This window comes from Panicum virgatum, chromosome 9K, assembly GCF_016808335.1.
Source record: "Panicum virgatum strain AP13 chromosome 9K, P.virgatum_v5, whole genome shotgun sequence".
NCBI classification, from domain to species: Eukaryota; Viridiplantae; Streptophyta; class Magnoliopsida; order Poales; family Poaceae; genus Panicum; species Panicum virgatum.
Window position 1 is genome coordinate 45,494,820 of NC_053144.1, and position 18,049 is coordinate 45,512,868.

Below are 18,049 nucleotides of genomic sequence, written 5' to 3' on the forward strand. Positions count from 1 at the left end.
AGACATCATATTCGTCTCATATTTCACCTTCTTTCCCTCCTTCCCTTTTCTCTTCCCCTCTATTTTACTTCTAGATCTAGCAGATGGGAAACTGAGAGGGTGGCGGCTTCTGCAAGTCATGTTAGCAAAGTGCCTTCAGGGTGGTCATGCCTCCGTTTCCAATACCACCAAGGAGATAAGTCATGGGATAAAGAGCTATATCTACAACTCCTTCGTTCTCTTCCCTTTTCTCCTCTCCTCTCCTTTACTTTCTAGATTTGGTGGAGGGAAAATTTGATTGGACAGGGCATTCACTACTTTTGTTAGAGTAGTCATGGGCTCAGGGGTGACACTACGTTCAGTTAGAATGGTGGTGCACGGGTATTTAGCAATGGTAGTTTGAGATCTTTCTACATGGTTGTGATTGTTGTGCACCACCATAGATTTTATGCTAGCTTCGCCCCTGCATGGGCTCATGGCACCTCTGCATCCACTATAGTCAACGAGCTATACTGTGGGCGAAAGAGCACCATCTTACTTTCCTCCTTATTCTATTTTTTATCCTTCCCTCTCTTTTGTTTTGAAAATGTTGAGAAGGTGGTGGCATCTCCTATCAAGTAGGTAAGCTATGGGAGAAAAAAGGCATCATCTCTATCTTTTCTTCCTCCTTTCCATTTTCTCCTTCCCTCTTCTTAGCTTCCATATATGATAGATTGAGAGTTTTGAGAGGAGAGGAAGATGCTTCCGCCATCACATTTAGATATCAAGCCATTCTCACTGGGAATTCCATGCTCATTAAATGAGGTAAGACATTGGCAAAACTAATGAAACCTAATTTACACTATTTCTAGCACATTGGAAATCTAGTGAAACCCCATTGAAAGCATTTTGTTTCATCCTCACACGTTGGAAACCCAGTGAAACTCCACTAATTGTGTTCCATTTCACAACGCCATGCAACACTCAAAGATTTGGTAAGCATATGGAACCTCTAAATGAAAATTTTGCACTGTAGAAATTTTTTGTTCGCAATTTCATCCCACTCTTGATGATGGCAGAACAATAAAATGATACTAGCCACTGCAAATGCGCTCATGTGGTGCCTCCGCTTCAATTGCTACCAATGGGATTAATGTAGGAGATATACTCTAAATTTAGTCGTAAATTTATTGTTAAATCTATTTCCCCCCTTTTCCTTAGCAAATTGTGATGGTTTTGTTCTAGTGTTGTCTTAAGCACTCATTTGAACCTTTTAAAATCTTTTTTATGGAAAAAGGTTTTATTTAACTTTTAAAATGTAGAAATATTCTCCAAAACAATTTTTTATGTTTTTCAACAACATTTCAATATTTCATTTACAAAGCACATTTTCCCCTAAAACTTTATACGATTTATTTGAGAACATTACTGAGCAGTTTTAAAAAGAAAAGGAGGGTTTGAAAGTTTATAACACAATCAAAAGTTCTCGTGTGCTAAATGTGCTTCTATCTTCTAAAACGTTATGTGATTTGATCATTTCTCATGTGCTCAAAGTTTCCGAATTGAATTGCCCTCATGTATAAAGTGCCTACGAATCAAGTGAAAATTTCTCATTGTTTAAATCAATTCGAAACCTCATTTTTATCTGTGCAGATGTGTTTAGATTTTTTATTATAATGAATACAATGGGAAGCCTCTTATGGTTGTTGGGAAATGAGAAAAATGTCTAAAAGCTCTGATCCTGGTAACAAGCTACAGTTCTCTATGCACGCACGCGGAGCAGTGCTCCCCGTCCAGCCCTCAGCCCGTGATCAATGATATGAATTGCATACCTAACAGAATAAATCACTGTTACTCTACAAATGCACATCCATCAATCATGGGGAAGAAAATTATATATAACAATCAGTACATTTAGAAAGTTACATGTATGTTGCAACAGGACGGATAGCTCAAGTCGCCACGCACCTCAACACTAATCAACAAATGATAAATATCCATAACTTAAATCTATATGCCGGTTCATAATTCTCATCGACGCTAAAGTTCTTTTAAGTTGCTACTTCTACATACGAAATGATCACAAGAAAATTGCACACTCAACCTTAAACATCAGCGATGGAAGGGCTGCCACCTAATTGATTTCATTGGGTCACTTCAGGGGCTCTTCCTTTGGTGGCTGCAGGGCTTCCTTTGGTATGGGTTCCTCTAGTCACTATCTGCACAAGCTAAGATGATGTGATTCTGCACTGGCCACGCAGCATTTCAGCCCTTCAACAAAGGCGCCATTGTTGGAGGATGGAAGGAAGGACCCCTTCCCCTGTGCATTCATGTTGACGTCCCTGACTGATGGTGCTCCAAGTTCCTGAGGACAATCCTTGCAAAGATTTTAGCTTCAATAGAAGCTGTTGTTGCTGCAGCTGCTGCGCGCAACACTCTACCTGCTCCTGCTTTCTGTAAGAGACCCGCATGGTGCACAGCATGCCGTCCTCCTGGGATTGTGAACTGCATTATTTCAGAGTACCCATCAGATCAGATCACAAGGAAGATACACAAGTTATAGAGCAAGAACATAGGAGAAAGATGGCATATGAAAATGAGTAGTTAAAACTGTCGAGCCAAGTATAGACATGGGTAATCAATCGTTGGCGTGGCCCAAGCGAAACAAAAATATCAATCACAAGATATAGAAGGGTTGGAATGTTAGAAGCTCAATTCTAACTCTCATTGAGTTGAGAGGATGACAATGAACTTGGGGCAATTTTCTGGTTTTCTCATATTCACAAACTCAAAGCCATACCAACCCAAGGGGCTGGGGATACATACTTATAGGCAGCCAGGGTAGGCAGCCAAGAGATGCTAAGATGCTAGTCAAAAGAACTAAAGCTAGATGCTGTCCTAGCAAACTGACTGTCCTAGCAAACTGAAATATGCTAAAGGAATAGATGCTCTGGTCCTTGCAAGGACCCTATGACTTATCCATCCAGCACAAAGACTTATCCATCATTCTCCCCCTAAGTCTTGTGCGTCGTCTTGTGGGAGGAGTGGACCATCCCGGTCCTGGAGCAGAGCTCAAGGAACTTGATCCTCCCAAGGGGCTTGGTGAGCAGGTCTGCAAGCTGGTCCATGGTGTTGATGTAGCTTGCCTTAATGCTCCCGTCCTCCAAGCAGCCTCGGATGAAGTGGTACCTCACCCGGATGTGCTTGCTCCGTTCATGGAAAACGGGGTTCTTCGCCAAGGCCAGGGCGGACTTGCTGTCCACCCTGAGCTCCACCGCTCCAATGTCTCTGCGGAGTAGATCACCAAGCAGTCGAGCGAGCCAGAGCGCCTGAGTCGACGCGGTGGAGGCCGCTATGTACTCGGCCTCGCAACTGGACAAGGCCACCACCTGCTGCTTGACCGACTGCCAGCTAACGAGGCACTCGCCGAGGAAGAAGAGGATCCCGCTCGTACTCTTGCTGGTGTCGATGTCGCCGGCGTGGTCGCTGTCGCTGTACCCAACGAAGTGTGCCGCCCCAGGGCACCTCGGGTAGTGGAGACCGTGGTCGAGAGTCCCCGCAACATAGCGGATGATCCTCTTCACGGCCTGCTGGTGCTCCGTCGTCGGTCGCTGCATGAACCGACTGACGTAGCCGACGGAGAACGCCAAGTCCGGCCGTGTGTGGGCGAGGTAGCGGAGGCTCCCCACAAGACGCCGGTACTGAGTAGCGTCCACCCCCTCCGCCGTGCTGTCACGGCTCAGCTTCAGCCTCTCCTCCATCGGAGTGAGAGCTGGGTTGCAGTCGGTGAGCCCAGCGAGCTCGACGACGCGCTTGGCGTAGGCGGTCTGTCGAAGTGTGATCCCGGAGTCGTCCTGGTGCACCTCGATCCCCAGGTAGAAGGAGAGAGGCCCCAGGTCGCTCATCTGGAAGGTGGCCTTCATCTCCTCCTTGAACGCCACCACCTCCGCATCCTTGGTGCCGGTGATCACCAAGTCGTCGACGTAGACACCCACCAGCAGGGCATTTCCGCCATTGCCCCGCCGGTAGATGGCCGCCTCGTGCGGGCTTTGCTCGAAGCCCATCCCCTTGAGCGTGGAGTCCAGCTTGGCGTTCCACGCCCTCGGGGCCTGCCGCAAGCCATAAAGGGCCTTGCGCAGACGTAGCACCTTACCCTCCTTGCCGGGGATCGCAAACCCCGGCGGCTGGTGCACGTAGACCTCCTCCTTCAAGTCGCCGTTGAGAAACGCCGACTTGACATCCATGTGATGGACACGCCAGCCCTCCTGGGCAGCTAGCGCAAGGAGGAGTCGCACGGACTCCATCCGTGCCACGGGAGCGAAGGCATCGTCGAAGTCGACTCCCTCCTGCTGCACGAAACCTCGTGCCACCAGGCGAGCCTTGTGCTTGACGACGGTGCCGGCCTCATCCCTCTTCAGCTTGAACACCCACTTAAGGGTGATCGCGCGGTGACCGCGAGGGAGATCAGCAAGCTCCCAAGTGCGGTTCTTCTCAACCGCGTCCATCTCCGACTGCATCGCGGCACGCCATGCCGCGTGTCCCTCGGCCTCTGCAAAAGACCGAGGCTCGCCGTCGTCGCACGCGAGGTGCAACTGCGCCTCCAGGTCGTGAGGCACCAGTCCCGGCACCGGCTGATCGCCGAGAAGGTCCTCCATCGTACGGTACCGCAGCGGCTCACCGTCGTGGTACGCATCGATGCGCTCCTCGTCGTGAGAGAGCGGAGTAGCGAACTCCACCGGGCTGTGAGCAGGTGCTGGAGTAGGCGTGCCCGGAGGAGTGGCTGTCGGTGCTGGAGTGCGCGGCGTCGCCGGCTGTGGTGGTACAGCTGAGGAACTCGGCGCAGCCGGAGTCGTAGCTGAAGGGCGTGGTGCCGCCGGTGTGGCGGGCGCCGGAGTCGGTGGAGGCTCGGGGACCGGGGTAGGCACGCTCGGCGAAGAAGAGCTGCCTACTCCCCCAGCTCCCTCGAAGTGGACGTACTCGACGGTGAAGTCGTCGTACGTCGGAGTCGAGCCGTCGTCCACCGCCTTGTCCCACGCCCATCCTCGCCCTTCGTCGAACACAACGTCGCGCGCCGTGCGCACACGCTGTCTCCGGGTCGAGAATGCGGTAGGCCTTCGAACCCGCCGCGTAGCCGATGAACACTCCCGGAGTGCTCCTGTCGTCGAGCTTGCCGATGTGGCCAAGCTCCTTGGCGAACGCGAGGCAGCCGAAGACCCGCAGGTGGGAGACCGCCGGCTTGCACCCATGCCAAGCCTCATACGGCGTCATGCCGTCGAGTGCCTTGGTGGGCGAGCGGTTGAGGATGTAGACGGCCGTCACCACCGCCTCTCCCCAGAAGACAGTCGGCATCCCCCTCTGCTTGAGGAGGGCCCGGGCCATCCCCACAACCGTCTGATTGCGCCGCTCGACGACGCCGTTCTGCTGCAGGTTGTACGACGCGGAGTAGTGGCGCTGGATGCCCTCATCCGCGCAGTACGCCGCGAACTCGGCCGCCGTGAACTCGCCGTCGTTGTCGGTGCGCAGCACGCGCAACTTGCTGCCGCTCTCCGCCTCCGCAGCAGCCTAAGCATGCCTGATGGCGTCCGCAGCCTCCCTTGCTGCCGAGGATCATCACCCACATGAAGCGGGAGAGGTCGTCGACGAGCAGCAGGAAGTAGCGTCGTCCTCCCAGTGTGACCGGTGTCACCGGGCCACACAAGTCCCCGTGTACGAGCTCGAGCCGCTCCTTGGCTCGGAAGCTCGCCTGCTGGGGGAAGGAGTGCCGCCTCTGCTTCGTCAGCACGCAGACATCGCAGAGCTGCTCCACGTGGTCGAGGCACGGGAGGCCTCGCACCATCTCCTTGGCGCCGAGCCGCTTCAGGGCCTCAAAGTGGAGGTGCCCAAAGCGCTCGTGCCACTGCCATGCCTCGTCGTCCCTGCGAGCTGCAAGACAAAGAGGCTGGGCCACCCCGACATGGAGGATGTAGAGGCGGTTCTTCCATCGAACCACCCTGGCGAGAAGCTGGCGACGGTGGTCCCAGATGCGGAGGACCCCGCTGTCGATCACCACGTGGGAGCCGCTCTCATCGAGCTGTGATGATGGAGTTCCGCAGCGCCGGGATGTAGTAGACTCCGGTGAGCATCCGGTGCTCTCCGGACTTGGCGGTGAAGATCACGGAGCCCACGCCCTTGATCTCCACGACGGAGGAGTCCCCGAACCTGACGGAGCCACCTACGTCGACATCCAGGTCGGAGAAGAACTCCCGCCGCCCGGTCATGTGGTGCGTGGCGCCGGAGTCGAGGTACCAGCCATCGACCCTGTCGTCGTCGGAGCCGTTGCCGAGGAGAACTCGGGCACGCGGCTCGTCGAGGTGGAGTAGAGCGGTGACAGGCGGTGCCGCCGGCTGCGGCTCCATGTCCCCGTGGAGTAGGAACAGAGCCGGCTCGTCATCCCGGCTCGTCATCCGGCTGGGCCTCCGCGACGTGGGCTTGGCCCCCACGCCTCCGCTGCGGGCAGTCCCTGGCCCAGTGGCCGGGCCTGCCACAGTTGTGGCAGGCGTCGTCTCGTGCCGCCTTGGGCCTGTCAGCGGCGCCGCCCTGAGCATCTCCGCGGGCGCCACCCTCGACGCGCCCTCGTGCCCCGGCTTGGGCACCTCCGCGCCCCTTTCGCGGCTTGCCGCGCTTGCGGCCACCAGTCGAGGAAGAGGGCTCCCCCCTCCTCCTGTCACCGCGCCGAGCCTCCCACTGCTCCTGAGTGAGGTGGAGCTTCCCACCGATGGAGATGCCTCCCGAGGGAGGCTGTGGCTTGTCGCTGTCGACGACCTTGAGGCGACCTATCGCCTCCTCGATCGTCATGGTGGAGAGGTCCAGCAGAGACTCGATCGAGCGAGCGGTCTGCCTGTACCTCTCGGGGACGCAGCGGAAGAGCTTCTCGACGGCTCTCTCCGCGACGTAGGTGTCGTCGCCGAACTGCACCACCTTCTGCAGCAGAGTGTTGAGACGGAGGGCGAAGTCATCAACATCCTCACCTGGCTTGAAGGCCAGGTTCTCCCACTCCTTGCGAAGTGCCTGGAGAGTGGTCTTGCGGGCGCGATCGCTGCCGATACGTGCCGCAGCGATGGAGTCCCAGGCCTCCTTGGCAGTTCGCTTCTTGGAAAGCGTGAACTGCATCTCGGGCGGGGCTGCTGCGATGAGAGCATCCAGCGCCCGTCGATCCTCATCGTAGTCGACGTCGCCGTACCGGACTGCCTCCCACATATGCCGCACCTGGAGCTTCACCTCCATGACCGCGGCCCACTCGACGTAGTTGGTCTTCGTGAGGGTGGGCCACCCACCGCCGGGACCGACGTCCCTGACCACCGTCTGGAGGCCGTGGTAGCCGGGGGCGCCGCCGCGCGCACCCCAGCCAGGAGCGCCGCCACCGCCCTGCGCGCCGCCGCCAGGGGCGCGGCCGCCGCCAAGGGCGCCGCCTCCGCCCTGCGCGCCGCCGCCAGGGGCGCGGCCGCCCCAGGGGCGCCGCCTCCGCCCTGCGCGCGGCCTCCGCCGCCGGGTGAGCGGCCCCCTGGACCGTCGCCGGGCGCACCGCCAGGCGCGCCGCCGTCCAGGCAGCCGCCGGGCGCACCACCAGGCGCGCCGCCGTCAAGGCCGCCGCCAGGCGCGCGGGCCCCTGGACCGCCGCCGGGCGCGCCGCCGTCCAGGCCGCCGCCGGGCGCGCGGGCCCCTGGACCGCCGCCGGGCGCGCCGCCGTCCAGGCCGCCGCCGCCGGGGTGGGCTGCTGCCCACCGCGCGGTCCGCTCCCGCGCTCTCTCCCTCTCCAACTCCTCAAGGTCCTCGTCGGCGGTGGCGTCGCCGGCGATGGAGCCGCTGAGGCTGCCGCGCAAGGTCTCAACCTCGACCTCCGCCGCACGCGCTGCATCCTCCGCCTCCTCTGCTTCCACCTCCGCCCTGGCCGCTGCCAGCTCCGCTGCAGCCAGCCTGGCCGCCCTCGCCGCTGCTGCAGCGGCTTGAGCCGTCGCTCGCCTGCGCTCCTCTGCCGCGGCGAGCTCGGCGTCTCGCTGGCGCCGTGCGCTCGAGGCGACCGAGCGCTGAGACGGTGCGTCGGACATGGCGCGCCTCCAAAGGGTTGTTGCGTGGAGAGGGGGAAGGGAACGGGGAAGAAGAGGCAGCCGGAGCTGCTGCTGTAGTGGCTGGTGCAGCTGCTGCTGCTGCTGCGCTAGCTGCTGGTGGTGGTGGCTGGGCTGCTACCGCGGCTTGGGAAGGGGAGGAGCAAGAGATATCCAACCTACAGGAAAGTACGACTCGGATACCAGATGTTAGAAGCTCAATTCTAACTCTCATTGAGCTGAGAGGATGACAATGAACTTGGGGCAATTTTCTGGTTTTCTCATATTCACAAACTCAAAGCCATGCCAACCCAAGGGGCTAGGGATACATAATTATAGGCAGCCAGGGCAGGCAGCCAAGAGATGCTAAGATGCTAGTCAAAAGAACTAAAGCTAGATGTTGTCCTAGCAAACTGACTGTCCTAGATGCTGTCCTAGCAAACTGACTGTCCTAGCAAACTAAAATATGCTAAAGGAATATATGCTCTGGTCCTTGCAAGGACCCTATGCCTTATCCATCCAGCACAAAGACTTATCCATCCAGCACAAAGACTTATCCATCATGGAAGCTGGAACTGACAAATGACAGTTAGAATCATAGAAAGAGAAAAAAACACTACAGGATGCTGAAAAACTGTAGACGCCGTGAACACTCATCGCGCTTCACATCTGAGAATTTTCTTCGTATTTAGGTATTTAGATTCAAAATATCAAAGCATTAAGAACTTTCAAAATTTTAAAATAAGGATTAGGGATTGGTTTGGGTTGCGCTATATCTATCAAAGAGTATACAATAATAATGGATTTAGTGAATCAAATCCATGGTTTAATAACGAACTGTGTTAACTGACCCTCAATTCTTATCTTCAATTGCAGATTAAAAATGGGTGATTAGCGGGCTCTGGATCCGCTACCCAATAGCATTCTGTGTTAGCTTAAGTACAGAATCGTGTGTTTTATATTACTATACAAGATAATGACAAATAAAAGAAATAGTAATAACAATATCACTGTAAACAGAAACAGCCAAAACTGCTCTTCTAACGGACAGAAAGGTTAACACCCAAAGCATCAAATGGACACGAATACATCTTTGTGGAAATTTCTTACCACCCCAAATCAAATACAGCTCACGTCTCTAGATGGAGGCTGTCGGTACCCTGCTCCTAGTGATGCTTGGGTTCACATGCTGTAGTTATCCGTAACTACGCCCTAAGGAGCTGAGCAGCCGGACCCCTGGGGTCCGACTCCATCTCACCGGACCAACGGTCCCGGACCCGCTTCCTGCTCGGGGACGGGTCCGGTGTCACCACGTGTCCTAGAGGTGGAAATGCTCAGTACCTGTGGCCGAGGACCCGGACCCCGCAGGTGGGTCCGGGACCTCCACGTGCCTATCCGGACCCCCCGTGAGCTCTCGGCTCATCTAGCTGATCGGGAGGGGTCCGGAGCCGCCGCGTGTCACGCAGACACGGGCGCGGGCGCAAGCCTTCCGCTGGAAGCTCCCTCACCCACCCGCATTAAGTGCGAGTGCTCGAGGCAGGCAGCTTTTGTCAGTCCACACTGTGGATCGCCAGTTACCGAGGCGGCTCGTCAGTTACCAAGACAAGCACTAAAAACTCAGCGCCGTGCGCATGCGCGACGAGTCATGATGACCAGCTACTGACTGGAGCAACAGTGCACACTGCTACAGTGGACTGAGTCAGTAGTTCGGCACTTCATCATGACCTCGACGCGCGGCTGTAGAGGCTAGACTCTACTCTGACAGGACAGCTCAAGACCATCCCTGGTCAGAAGCTACGCACGGAAGCCGACGACAAAATCTCCGAATCTGAGGCATTGAAGGCCAAAGTGTAGTTTATAATACATCGCCGGGTCCACATGTCGGGGCCCCGCTCACTGTACGTGCTCCCCTTGGACATATAAAAGGGAGAGCACGCTCGTTAGAACACAGATCCTCAGACTCTCTCAAGACTCAACTAGAGAGCGCAAGCAATACAACACACAGTGGACGTAGGGTATTACGCTCCGGCGGCCCGAACCACTCTAAACCAGCTGTGTTCATCGTGTTCTTCCTCGGAGATCGAACTAGAACTAGCTAACCCCCGAGTACACACCCTCTGGGCTTAGGCGGGTGCCTTCCGCCACCCGGCTGTGGTTTGCCACACCACGACAGAGGCTTAAGAGAAACAGCATTAGATGTTGAGAAGGGATAAAAGAAACAAACCTGAAGAAGGGCAAAGGCAGCACAAGCACGAAGAATTGGTGAGGGATTCCGAAGCATGGCAACAAATCTACCAATCTCGGCACCACTGAAGAAAGTGAGCACTGTATTAGTACTACTATGTTTCTCTAACTACATATATATGACACAAGATAAAAATAAGATGCATGCGACAAATATGAAACCTACAAAAAAGACTCGGTATGCTCTGAGTAAGAATAACCAGCTAAACTTCATAAAGGCTTAAAATTAAGTGAAGAGCCAAACCTGCATCTCAGGTGTCCAGCTTCATGTATGAACACTACTTCAGCAACCTGAGACAGTGCTGCCGGTGCTGAGGAGCTAGCAGCCACAGAGAACATTTGTGGATCTGAGAAAGTGAGCACAAAAGTCTCTATATGCTTAAATGCTATTCTTCTAGCTCCCTCAACATTAGCACTTTTGGAACTGCTATCTGAGGATGTCCCAACCAAAGCAACTTCATCCATTCTGTCAGTTCAAAAGGTTCAAATTTAGACCATCTGGTCATATGTATATACATCATTAAGATAATCTTGTACAGAGATAGCAATTACCAAATTCTTGATAAACAGCTTACTGCAACAACTATTGCATGTGTATCAGCATCTATAGTTAACTTCTATTCAAGTTATTACGAAGGAAATGGAGGGCTATTTGATAAAACAATATACAAATACAAATAATACTAGTTCTGATGCAAAATATCATATATCAGCTCAGCCAATGTATATCATATATCAAACAACTATTGCATAAGCCAATGTATACAAATTCTTGATTGAAGTCAAACAACTATTGCATAAGCCAATGTATCAGGTCAAGCCTAGAAATCATAAAGTGATACAATAATTTTTTATATACTACCAGCATAGTATATCATATATCAATGAACATACAGAGTTTTGAAGCCTAAATCAGCACTTTAACACAACTTAAAGTGTCAGCCTGCTTGTTCCTTGCTCAACTACACTAAGTACGAACTAAATACCAGACTTCACCATCAAATGGCAAACATGTGAAGCAATCAACTGAGAGAAGTCAGTAAACAAACATACCTTCCATCAAACATATAGGCAAGGGCTAGTGCAGACATGAAGCGGGCCATTTTTGACCCTGATGTCGAGCAAATGCTTACAAGAACAGGTACCCCACCTTCTTCAACTATGCGGAGAGCATTACCAGAATAAAAGGCAAGGTTCCACAGTGCCCCTGCAGCTGTCTCGTGAACATCCTGTGGAACAGAATGTCACTTTCTAAGTAAGAACATCTTTTATTCCAAAAGACAGAATTGGCAAATTATGAGAACTATAAAATCACTTTAACACCCCAAAGTAGGAGCAAACCTTAACAAGAACTTGAGGGCACTGATTAAGTCATCTGCTTTACTTGAAATAAGCCAGTTAAAATAAAAAATGAACTTGCACATGTTTTGCAAGCCATCACTATGGAGGGAATGATGTGTTCATACAAATAAAACTACATCACAACGTCCTCTAAAGACAGTAAATTTAAAGTTGCTTGAAATAAGTGATCTTCTTTGCTTGAAATAAAGCAGTAAAACTAAAATTTGAACTTGCACATGTTTTGCAAGCCAACCTTAGCAATTTTCCCAAGCATTTAAGAAATGGAAGGATACAAATAAAATTTATTACACTACAAGCCTATAATGCCAGCAAATTTAAAGTCGCTTGAAAAAATACTCTAACATATTTCGTCCACATGAGTTAGAACCTAAAATATTAAATGAATTGTGGACACAAACTTATTTCATCAACATATGCGATGATTTTTACATCTGGGCGTTCTGATTAATGCATGAAGCATACAGTGAAGTTTCATGATAATATTATATAGTACCAACAGAAGGCCTTTTTTCATAAAGTAAAAACAATTAAAATTCATTTATAGAACATATACATACTTGAACAGAAATTTGTCGAACTTATTGACTACATAAATTGCAAATAAAACTTACTTCAACCTCAGAGCGTGCCAATGTGAGCAAAGGTGCAACTCCACCACCCTGTCCTATTGCAATACTGACCAATGTAAAGAAAATTAAAGTTATCACCTATATGGGGATCGAATAATGACTAAAAGATTGGCACAAAGAAGGTTAAAGAATCAAAGGGCCAGTGAAATGGATCAATAAATGTTAATGTTTACTAGATTTCTTCTCCTTATTCGAACCCAAGCTGCCTTTCACCACTTCATCAACATAGGTTAATCAGAAATTTCCATGAATACTCATAACTAATACATGTTATCGGCAAGAGGGTCTATGGTAAGGATATCATGAAACAAAACAGTTCAGTAATAGGTGCAAATGTACTTCATCAGCAATATGGTTTAGTAAAGTGAAGGAGATAAAACTATGTAAACTTCATTCTCATTTAGCATATATGCACAGACCATAAGAGAATGGTAATGCCTTTTTATCAAACTTCTGAAGTAAACTCAATAATATGATCAGAAACGGCCATAAGAAATCACAACTGAAAGAACTTAAGTTGGTGAGAACATGTTAACATTTAAAGTAACCTGTTCGCTTCTGAAACAGATAAGCCCCATAATGCGCCAGCAGCTCTCTCTTGAAGGCCTTCTGAACCATTCAAACACTGTTGCACTAGGGAAACCTAAAAAACAGAAGTCATTATCTGAAAATATGCAAGGGATGGCACAGAAGATTTCCTAGGAACACTTAGGTACGCCAGTAGTATTCCAATTATTTATCCCATTAGTATTGGTTTAGTGTCTTTGCCCCCGTACTTAACCATAAAAAATTCAACATAATTCTTCTACACAAACTGCAACCAAATAACTCAAGCCTACTGCAATTCTTATATATTAAGACAGCAGCACTCTGCATCACTCCCTAGTCTAAAAGCCTCTACAGAGGTATGTTTTTATTTAAATGTACCACTTAACAGCTAATAGTCACCAGATGGCATGAGGTGCGGAGGATGTGGGGGAAAATGACTTACCAGAGCTTCAACACCACCCACTGCAGCAATGGCCTCACGGTTTCTGTCATCAAATGACAGGTTCCACAAAGCACCAGCAGCTTCTTGTCTAATTGATACATAAAAATTGCGCAACATTAATGTAGATTCGTGCGAACAATTCAGGCAGAATTACATTAAAACTTGAAATCCATGCAAGTTGGAGCATATCAAATAAATGAGAAGCATACCTTACACCCTCATTTTGAGAACCTGTTAGTTGCACTAGTGCCTCCAGAGCACCTGCTTCCTGACCTACAGCAGCATTGTTGTCATTGTTGTCTCCGTGTGCAGCTAAGTTAGCTAAAGCTCTTGCAGCCTACACATAGAAGAAGAGTAGCGTTAGAAACTAACAAGTGAGCAAAAATATAGAGATTTTGGGCATTAAAAATACAAAGCAATAAGCTGGGAGCTTCTACATAAAACTGTCGTAGGAGTAGCTTGAAAGCAAATAGAAAAGGTCTAAATCTAACATTAGAGCTTGAAACATATGACACTAAATCCTGAAACATTAGACTAAACTGTGCTTCAAAATTACGTGGCAATGTACTAGTCAGCAAACTACCAAACTTAGTAGTCTTAATGAGTTTACAGGAGTTTGGCCCTCTTGATAAGGGCAAAAGTTATGAATTATGGAATATACAATGAAGGAACACTAACAAGCTTATAGGTAACATCTCAAGTAAAATCTATGCTAAACCTTCACTAAAGCCTGATAAATGCAGCATGCATGACCCAATTTGGGAAGTGTAGTGTACCAAAAAGTTAAATAGGCAAGCAATAGACTGATGGCTAGTATTCAGGTGTACAGTAATGAAACCTTGGAAATGATAACCACATGAATTTGCTAGTGCTCTGTTTTTATTAAGACATATCTATCCCATGGCCAGCTTATTTCTCATACAGCACAGCAGAAGTTCGATACATAAGCAATAGGATGCAGATGGTACGTGTAACATGTCCAGCTGCACATGTATACTCCCTCCATTCCAAATTATAGGGCGTTTTGAGTATATCTAGGTGCATCGCAGAAGCTATGCACCTAGAAAAAAAAAGGACCTATAATTTGGAGCAGAGAGAGTAGCTACAAAGGTAGAATTAAAGATGAGAGTTCGCATGCTACTAGCCGTGCTTTGAATTAAACACATCATACTGGTTTTGCGGAACTCATTTTACAAAAAGTACTAGGAGAGCTATAATAAACATGTATTGGTGTCGTATAGAAAAAGAAAAAAGCATGAAGGTGCGATCTGCTTTTTACCTGTTCTAGGACACCCTCGAGTTTACACGATCGAGCAAGTGTAACCAAAGCATGGACACCACCAGCCTTTGCAACTTCCAAGCTACACTTGTCATCAGCAGCCAAGTTTGCAAGAGCACCAGCTGCACGTTCCTAAAGAAAAAGGAATAATAACATATATAGACTAATTGTTTCAGCTACTTAGCAAGTGAAATTGGAAATTCAAGAAATTGGCAATTAAAGGTTTCATACAAGAACTCCATCAGTTCCAGCAGGCCAACGATATATTAGATCGACCAGGGCCTTGATGCCGCCAGATACAGCGATAGCCGCCTGAAGAAGAGCAACCAACAAATTATTACCAAAAGTACCCCAATCAGAAATTAGGCAATAAGAATCAGCATAGGAAGAATAACAACCTTGTGGTCTTCACCCACAGAGAGATTCCAAAGGCCACCAGCAGCTTCTTCGGCAACAAGCCTATTCATCGACTTAGCCAAACTAGTGAGTATTGTAATACCGCCTTCATCTGCAACTGCCTTGGCAACCTTGGTATTCACTGACAAGTTGGCAATAGCCTGCATGGGGACACTAACTAATGTGAGAAAATGGTAAATGCGAGAACACAAAAAAAAAAAGGCAGAGCAAATTATTACCTTCGCTGCTTCTGACTGTGCACTCTCCCTTGAGCACCTTGCAAGGTCCAGTAACATTCGGATGCCTCCATTCAGCATCACCGCCTCTGACCTTGCAGGATCCACATTCGCGCTCTCATCATCCATAACTACAAATGTAGCAAGGGCAGTAGCTGCGCGCTCCTGCACATCCTCCTGCGAACTCTTCAATAGTCTAAGCAGCAGTGTGGTGCCCTGCTGCAGCCAGAACTCATCCATGCCTTGTGGGTTGGACTCTGCAATTCGCAGAAGTGACTGCGACAGGATCCACTCAAGCCAGGTCATTGTATCACCAGCTATGTCATTGTGCCTCCAGCTACACTGATTGAACACCTCGTGCTCTTTCACATCCACACGAGGAAACATAGCGGCAATGGATTTAAAGATGTGGCTTTTAACGGTTAGCACAAGCTTACCCTTTGTGTTTCTAAATACAGAAGGATCTTGAACCAGTTCCTCCTCGACAGAAATGCAGTTGAGCGCGCATATAAGCTTGAGGGTTTTGGAGTTGGAGATGAAACGAGAGACAGCATTTGGTGGGACATCAGTGCGGGAGATGTCAATTGCAATAAGGGAGGGAAGCTGGGTCCAGGAGGTGGATGCAGTAGCCCATTTCAGGCTTCGGCATCCGGCAACGGAGAGGAACCGGAGAGAGTGGATGCCAGCGAGGGCGGCCTCATCGATAGTGCCGCAGTCAAGGAAAGCCACGTCCTCGAGGAGGGGGCAGTAGCGGGCGAGTGCTCCGACGGCACCAGCGTCGGCTTCACGGAGACCGGAGAGGCGCAGGCGGCGGAGACGGGAGCAACAGAGCGCAACCTGGCGGAGGGCGTCGCTGGAGATGCGCTCGAGAGGGTCTGGCCCGATCTGGAGACGCTCGAGGTCCTCGTGCCGCGCGGCGAGCACGGCGAGCGTGGCGTCCGTGAGCCCGCGGCAGCCATCGGCCACCACCTCGCGGAGCCCGCGCGCTCGGAGGCCAGGGACGGCCTCGACCGCCTCGTGCCCGCGCAGGCGAAGACGGCGCAGGCTCCCGCACCGCTCGGCGAGCGACGATGCCACCTCCCGGTCGCAGCGATGCGCGCGGAGGTCGAGCTCGCTCCACAGGCATGGCGACGAGCCCAGCGCCCGCCACGCCCGGCACGCCGCCGCCATGCTGGCGCGGTCGCGGTAGTTGAGCCGCGAGAACAGCTGCAGCATCGTGTCGTCCGGCAGCGCCTTCCAGTCCAGCTCCGCGACGGGCGCATCCTCCTCATCCTCCACCCCCGCCGTGCCCGCGCGCGACGAGCTCCGCACCGCCCTCCCCTCCCTCTCCCTGCACGTCCTCCGCCGCACCCGGCGCGTCATCGCACCCGCCCAAGCCCAAGCCAAAACCCAAACCCTAGCTCCCGCTCCCGCCGCCGGCGAGCCCACGCCACCGCACCAAGCCCGAGCACGCACCCGAATCCCCCAAATCGGCAGGTAGTTAGGCACCTCCCGCGGCGAGATCGACAGGGCCACCACCCTCCCGCCGCTTATCGGGTGAGGGGCGCGCAATCGGCGCCGATCTCGGTGTCCGATTCGAGCTGGGCGCGGCGAAGCGACGCGAGGCGGTGAGGCCGGTGGCTTCGATCCGTTCCGCGGGCGGGTGGATCCGACCGGGCCACCGACCCGGCGTGCGTTCTTCCGTCCCCTTTTCCTCACCCGCTCACCGAGCTGGAAGGGGGGATGGAGGAGGTCAGGCGGAGGCGGGGACGGGCCTTATATATGAAGTAAATGGATACGACCGCGCGTACGCAGCTGCGGACGCGTACTCCGAGTTGCAGGCCAAATACGCCGACCGCCTACGGCAGCGTCAGGGGGAGTAGTCTGGAGGCACCGATGCAGTATGGCGCTGAGATGCGAGACTCAGACCAGTTTCAATCGCGTTTCATGAGAGTTTCAGTCCAGTTTCAATCGGATTTTATAAAAAAAATCGTAGTCGTTAGATTTTATTTTATGATATTAGTTGTGCTGACTTGGTAAGCTCATTAAAAAAAAGAGAGAAAAGGGATATTCATCCTATGAAACAGCTTTTGCCTCTGATAGACGCGCCAAATCGCTCGCCCTTCCCTCCAAATCGCCCGCCCTTTAATCATTTTTATATGTGTGATTCTATTTAATATTGTACAAATATACAGGTTAATTGATAGAATTTTGTGACAATGTTTATTTACCAATGTGAATCTTCAAATACGATGGATGGCCTCATATAACCCGTGTTTATTTGTCAACATCGTCATGTTATAGTATGTTACCGTTCTATAATGTTCTAGTATGCTACTTGGTCTAGATACAATTGCAAAAGGTTACATAATTTCACATGGTGTTTTTTTTATCATTCCATCATGAAAGAATTAAATGTTGCATCTGTTTAGAAACAGTGCAATTCAAGTATGAAACTGTACATCGAGATACAGTCTCATTTCAATATAAAAGATGATATGATAGACTTTGGAAACAGTACAGATGATAGACTTTGGAAACAGTACAGCAACTGTGCATCCTGACCCCCGAGACCATAGTATAATGTAGAAGCCTAGGGGATATTGAGCTTTTAATCTGCCATTACCATGCAATTTTCGTGGGACGAATAGTTGCAGCTAGAGGGCAAGAGGAGTTCATCTTGATTGAAAGGGAGTTAAGAGGCTACGATTAACAATTAGCAGCACGCCATGAGACTACTGCGAGATCAGTTCCAACGGCAGTGAGAGCACGTGCTCGGCGCTCCAGCTGCAAGTAGATTTCCAGCTAAATTATATTAAGAAAATCTTAGTTGTTTACTTGCATAAAACATGACGGTACATCTTATGTCCTGCACCGTTCATATGCAGATCATG

General features: G+C 50.8%; 1 protein-coding gene across 1 annotated transcript; it reads right to left on the reverse strand.

The window, feature by feature from the left end:
- Positions 1-1,833: 1,833 nt before the first annotated feature.
- Positions 1,834-16,901, reverse strand: LOC120651662 (protein ARABIDILLO 1-like). The gene is made up of 12 exons (XM_039929234.1): positions 15,180-16,901; positions 14,943-15,101; positions 14,776-14,856; positions 14,545-14,676; positions 13,475-13,602; positions 13,266-13,353; positions 12,823-12,917; positions 12,257-12,320; positions 11,337-11,512; positions 10,528-10,749; positions 10,264-10,348; positions 1,834-2,463 (listed from the first exon to the last, which is right to left on the reverse strand). The coding sequence occupies exons 1-12, from the start codon at positions 16,536-16,538 to the stop codon at positions 2,287-2,289; spliced, it is 2,766 nt and encodes a 921-aa protein (XP_039785168.1). The 5' UTR covers positions 16,539-16,901; the 3' UTR covers positions 1,834-2,286.
- Positions 16,902-18,049: the final 1,148 nt, after the last annotated feature.